This window comes from Fulmarus glacialis, unplaced genomic scaffold (assembly GCF_000690835.1).
Source record: "Fulmarus glacialis isolate BGI_N327 unplaced genomic scaffold, ASM69083v1 scaffold14780, whole genome shotgun sequence".
In the NCBI taxonomy this organism is placed as follows: Eukaryota; Metazoa; Chordata; class Aves; order Procellariiformes; family Procellariidae; genus Fulmarus; species Fulmarus glacialis.
The window spans coordinates 3,717-10,305 of NW_009189683.1; the positions used below are offsets into that span (position 1 = coordinate 3,717).

The 6,589-nt window shown below is 33.3% G+C and overlaps 1 protein-coding gene across 1 annotated transcript in view; it reads right to left on the bottom strand.

Moving 5' to 3' along the window:
• Positions 1–241: 241 nt before the first annotated feature.
• LOC104080624 (shugoshin-like 2) overlaps positions 242–6,589 on the bottom strand; it is a gene marked incomplete at its 5' end in the record, with an annotated part of 11,968 nt that continues 5,620 nt past the window's right edge. The window contains 3 exons of the mRNA XM_009583084.1: positions 242–347; positions 2,059–2,206; positions 5,267–6,586. Of these exons, the coding sequence (XP_009581379.1) occupies positions 242–347; positions 2,059–2,206; positions 5,267–6,586 (1,574 nt within the window). The remainder of the gene's footprint in view (positions 348–2,058; positions 2,207–5,266; positions 6,587–6,589) is intronic.

A 6,589-nucleotide genomic window follows, 5' to 3' on the forward strand; every position in this document is an offset into this window, starting at 1 on the left:
AACAGATTATAAATTACTGACCAGAAATGCAAAACACAGGAGTGGAGCCTAATCTGTATTTGCCTTCCTCAGCAAAGTATTCTGTGTCCCTTATATCGGGGCTCCTTTCCAGGAAATGCCACTTTGGAAGACCTTTACTAATCAAAGAATAATAAGCACTCTATACTGCTAAAATGTATATAAATATTAAAAATTGTACCCATTTTAGAAGTATTGTTCATAAAGGCAATTCTCCTCTTCTTCAAATAAATTTTGATTTACTTTTAAAACTTCTTTTATTTTTTACTTTATAGACAGGGGAATCCAGAAATTGTGTATCTGTAAACTGATCCCCACGCCTTAATTTGCTGTAAACAAAAGAAATAAAAGACATCATGTATGAATATCACCAAGCACTTATGTAACTATAATTATAATAATTATGTAATTATAATAACAATTGCAAATGGTAAATACTCTCAATGAAAGCTTGATACACTAAAGAAATTAAATTTATGGAAAATAAATATGTCTGAAATAGCAAGGCATAGATAACTAGTTTTCCAAAATAATGCTAAAAATATTAGTCGTCTTACATCGCCTGTATCATATTAAGATGTGAGTCATCGTAACTTATTCCTATAAGACAAAACTCAAAAATTATTTAAACCAAAATCTTAACAGCATCCATTCAGGACAGTATACTTGAAAATAAAATATAAATAGGAGACAGTAATCTAAAATCTTGAGTGACATCCACATTTTTTTCTGTTATTAGTTACTGTCCCTCTCCAGAAATACAGAACCTTATCATTGTGGGGTAAAAGAGGAGAATGTGTCAATATCATAATATTACAGCACTTTAGCATCCAATTCAGTTAGTGAAAGAAAAATGCAACTCTGATCCCTTTGCATTTCTTTTACAAGCTATCTGGCATAAATATTTCTGAAAAGCCAGTGGTAAAGTGAAAAGACACTTCTTACATTACTTTGTACTTTTAGCTCCTCATTTTATCCTCAGTCTCATTGCTTCAATTGTTTGCTTACTTACAGAGGTAAAGAAAAATATTTTGAGGATGTATGAGAGCATTGTGCATATTTTTTCAGTTTGTGGATTTACTTTCTTCTCCTCCCACAATTTTGCCAGAAAAGGAAGACATACTCCTTTTACACCTTTGTCATAAAGTAAGTTGCTATAATCCTTTCAGTCTCCACACTATTACAGGGAAATCTTGATACTGTCTTTATCTCATGAATATGAATTCTACTAATACACATAAAACACAGTGTAATTTTTCCTTAAATTAATATTATACTTTAAAAAAAACCCAACCAACCAACCAAACAAAAAACCCCAACCAACTTTGTGGCAAAAAACTCTCAGAATATTTTCAGAAGTAATCAACTTAAAGGTCCATTGGGATTTAGATCTATTCACGTAAGTGCAAATATATTTGTTTTCTTAATGGAAGTTTGGCTTTAAAATCCTCTTTTAAATTTTAATAGTTATTACACAATTTATGTCTTGTCTTTTAACAATCTCAGAAATCCTGTGCCACTAAATTTGCTAAGAACACTGCGAGGTAAATAACTAATTATCAAATTAATATATCTTAAACTCAAATGATTTCTTATATTAGATACAGCTAGTTAAAGCAAAACGACTGAATTACATAATATTAGTGCATAAATTATCTTGCCACTCGATAATTTTACAAGGACATTATTATGGTATAACTTTACATTTAAGTATAACATTTACAATTATCCATCTCTAAAGGGCTTTATATCATGATAAACATTAAGAATTCACCATTATTCACTATTAGTACAAAATGTTAAATTATATGCTATATTTAAATTTTGAGACTTGAATACTATTGGTGTCTTACTTTGGCACTTGGAAATCCTGCCACATTAACAGGAAATGTTTTATATCAACACTGAAGTACCTTTGCAAAAGAGATTTGTGAAAGAGATAGTTCAACTGTTTATTTGGGGGTTTTAATAGCGAATCTTTACTGGGGATAGTTATGTACTCCAAAAAACAAACAAAAGCCCTCATTTACGTATACTTACCAGTTTAAGTTGGGTTCTTTGTAGCAAATAGTGGCTCTTCCTCGTCTAGATGGTGCTGCTGAGTTTTCTTCTAAAGTTTTGGGGGATTTAGGTAAGGAAGTGTGAGATCGCATACTAGTATTTGTCAGATCTTGCAAAGACTTTCTCCCTGTGAATACAGTAGTTTATATGCCTCATTTTAAATATTTTCTGAATAATTAAGTAAACTTTCAATTCATAATTATTTTTAGTTAGTATTTCTTAATTCAGGTACTTTGGTTACTGCTCCTACTCTAAAGATGCTCAACAAAAAATGGGATAGATGATCAAAGAAAATGCCACTACAGCAGCTTTCAACCTACTCAAATTTGGAGCTGTTTGAGATCTGCCATGGCTCTTGGGACATTTTAAGAAAGCCCCATAGGCACTGTAATTTGCAGCTAGCTGCTTAAGACTCCCAAGAGTTACTGCATTTAAAAAAGCAAACCTGCAGACAGCTCATGGCCTTGAATGCAGCAGGAGAGCATACATGTATAATCCGAACATTCAACCTGTACAAGAGTTCTCTACTACTGCATTTTCCAACTTTATGCTTGCTCTTTGGGCATATGTGCATAAAATGAGCATAGCAAAGTGATTAAGTGAGCCTCCTTATCTTCAAAACTGTATACTACCAAACTATTTACAATGCCTTGTATTTTGAACTACTGAACATGTCCAAGAGGAATGCCCCATAAAAAAAGTAACCAGCCTTGGTAGAAGAAGTACTATTTGTGTCAGCTTTCTGTAATCTTTTAAAAAATCCAGAATGCCGTGTGTGTGTGTGTGTGAATCAATATTTAATTTGGAGACAAATATTTTGATAACTTGGGAGAAATATTGAAATTATTATTTAGCCCACATTTCAAAAAATTTTAAACCATTTATAGATCATAGTCTCTCTGAAAAGCACTAAGATTTAATGCAGACAGCAATCCAAGATGAAATAAATAATCTTAATCTGTATTCCTGAAAAGTTCTTCCAAGACTGTACATTCCTCACTGATACAGGTCAAGTTTTAGATTTACTGTGTCCAGATGAGAACACTTGGAATGTAGTTTTTCAAAGGAACTGAATTTAAAACTCTCTTATCTTCACTTCTTGCGTTTGAACACTTTACCTTAAATCCTCTGTGGATGCTATTGATGTCATAGAGGAAATTCATAGACATTTGGGATAAATGATGAATTTTTTTATTGTGCCTATTTTGAGACTAATAAATTTTATCACTGTATATTTACATACCTGTCAAAAAAGTGAAGATTTTCTTTGTTTATTATAGCATCTGATTGCCTTGTACAGTCTAGCACACACATGCTTAACTGATGGGCAAGCTGATAGTGCTGAATTACTATTGCCCTGTAGTAGAATTCTGTGCTGAGATCAAGTAAAATATCTCAGTGGGTAAGACTGATCATTTCATCAATAGTCTTCTGAAATGTGTTATGCAGAGACATAAAGTCAGAGGTTCTTCATTGGATTTCTGCTAACTTTATTTCTAAATATGAGAGACATATTAAGGTGACTTTGGACTATTTGCAGCAAGTCCCTCCTGATCTATGAAGGCAAAAGAAAAAGCATTGTCTTTTGAAGGAGTTCATTAAGGAAGAGCAATGCTCATTTGGTTTAAATGAGACGGCTCTCCGATCATGAAAAACCTCCCAAGTTTGGCTGCCTCACACATCAATCTTGATGTGTACTAGTTTTAAAGTGAAAGTAAATTGTTATTCTGAGCTTCTCCTAAAGCTTAAGGTTAGAGATCAGGTCAGCTTCTTTTTAAGCAGTAAGAGTTCTGAGACGTCTACGAGTCTGCATCATTTAGGAAAGCTGGATGCGTTTCAGTGTGAATATTCATGTTCACATAGATCTAACTATATAGAGACTTTCATTACAGGAGACTTTCAAGGTATATTTCTAAGTACAGCTCAAGGCAGTGATCAGAAAAGCTGGCATCATCAGAAAGGATGGCATTTCCTTGCTTTCTTTTAATTCAAGATATGGATTTGGATGTAGGATGAAAAATGAACCGGTTTTTGAACTCTGCTTAAAGGGATGAAGATGAAATTATTAGCTTGCTTTTTATGTCAGTAGTCTTTGATACTGCTGATCACAAGGGTTTACTAATTTATCATTAAAGCTAATAAAATTATGGGATCCTTTTTCTACCTTAAAAGAAGGAATCGAAGATGAGAAGATGCAACTGCAAATTATCAGGACTAATACCTCGGACAATGATCTAATTTTGCCAGTATTATTATTCTGTGGTCACGTAAAACATGAGATTTTTTTTGGTCATTGTGTCCTAGCATTCAAATGGAGCCAAGGCAGTATTTGCTTGATAGTTTGGGATTCAAACTATTAATTTGAGCTAGGAAACTGTCTAGGTGTTGGGACATTCTCAGACAATGAAGTAAACAGGAACTTGTTGAGATGTTTATAAAATAGACCCCTCATGCTACAAAACTTCAAAGGTACATTTTAAAGCATATTTAAACTCTAGCATAGACGTTAGTCATGTATTCCTTTAGTTCCTTTACAGTAATTTCATTGTATGATAGAATCTAAACCTATCTTCCAGACTACATTAAAGTTTGATTATTTTCTTAACTTAATGTATCTTACTTAAAAAAAAGGTTGTCACATGAAAGGTTGCTCACAGGTAGATTCTAGAGAAAACCTGCTCAAAGTACTTTTTTTAGATATCAGAATTCCTGTTGAATTGCAGTGTTTCTAAAGAAATACAAATTTAAGTCCACCTATGTTCTCCATTTATGAAGGGAAGTGTAGTTCACTCTTACTTCCCTCGTATAAAAGCTCAAGCTATTGTATCTTTTCTATCCCCAACTTTCTGAATTCCATCACATTCTTTGAAAAATGAATACATGCTCCAATTACAATTGCTCCTCAAGAATGTAGACTACTTACATCTGCCCAACTAAATATCATCTTGGAATATATTGAAAAGTAACAAGGATATTAGTTATCACAATTAAAAAAGATATTGTGACTGATATATGATATAAAATATGAGTAATTTTAGTGATTTTCAGTCTTACATTTTTCCACTCCTGTTTTATCCACTCTAAGAAAGCAATAAGAATAGGATAGTATTAAGAGAAGATACCTTACCACTATTTCAGGCACTACCTAATTCAAAATGCCTTTTTTTTTTCTCACCTATACACTTACCATGACAAGGTGTCAGAGTCTTTTTGTAAGTCTCTTTAGAAATATGATCCAGTTTTTGTTCTGCTTTTCCAGCATCCAGTGCTTTATTATGATCATTTTCCCCACAGATTTCAGAGTTTTTCAGTATAGGGAAGTTCATGGAAGCATTGTGGTTATCAAGAGCTGGGAGCTCCACATTGGAAAGACCTTCCTGGAAAAAGCTATCTACATTTAATGGCATATTCTTAGAACATTCGACAGGTAAGAATTTTAAAAATTCTGATTTTTGAACCGTAGGCTTTAACTTGCTCATAAAGGAATCTATCTCATGAGGGACTTCCTGGTCATCCAAAATATTCTGTCCCTCCTGATGAATATGCCTGAAATAGTTTTTGTCTGGTCTGGTCTCAGTAATATCAGAACTAAACCTCTGTTTGTGCTTTACCTGATTATCAGGAGAATTACTAATATGGGGGGGTTTATTTGCTACTGATGAAGAATCTACTTTCTTTAACATATTAGCATCATCATCAAGTTGTTCTTTAGCTTGTGGTGTATTCACAGCTACACCATTCTGAGTAACTAACACCATTTGCATTTGCTGAGTTTCAGTTACTTTATTTCCATGAACAGCCTCTGCATGCAATGCATCCTTATTTCTTAAGTCTTCATTTTTACAAAGTGAGAACTGTGTAAGATTTTCTTTCGGTATTATATATGCTTTCCGGCTAGCTTTTGCCAATGTACGTTTTAATCTGCCTGGCGAAAAATGGCTACTCTTTTGGTCTACTTTCTGAATAATTTCATGAATTCTGTCACTTGCAGTTCCTCCACTTTGTCTGTAACTACTTTTTTTGTTGTATTTGCTCTTTATAATATTCTTCTGGTCTTGTTTTCTCTTGCTGTCAGGTTGGTGTATCTCTGTTTGAGACTTTTTTGAAATATGTTCTCCATATTGCCCATTTTCCTCTCTACAGTATTTTGCTGTATTCGTTTTAGAAGGGTTTTGAAAAGTTTTCATGTTTATTTTTGGTCTGCTATGTTTATCGTTAGCATGCAGAAAGTCCCACTGTAAAGGCAATACATTGGAAGTGTTATCTTGCAATGGTAAATTTTCAGCACAATAAAATCCTGGTGGGATCTTGTTAATAGACGTGTTTGAGTCTGCTTTTTGTATTTTGCTTTCCATGTCTTCAAACATTTCTGAGAAAGATTCTTTATTTGTCTCCTGTTTTCTTGGACTCATTAAGGTAACCTGATATGTCCTCCTAGTATCTTCAGCTTTACTTGGACAATTTTGTGCTTGATAATATTTGCTGGTATTTAGCAAACTCTGTTTCCCTA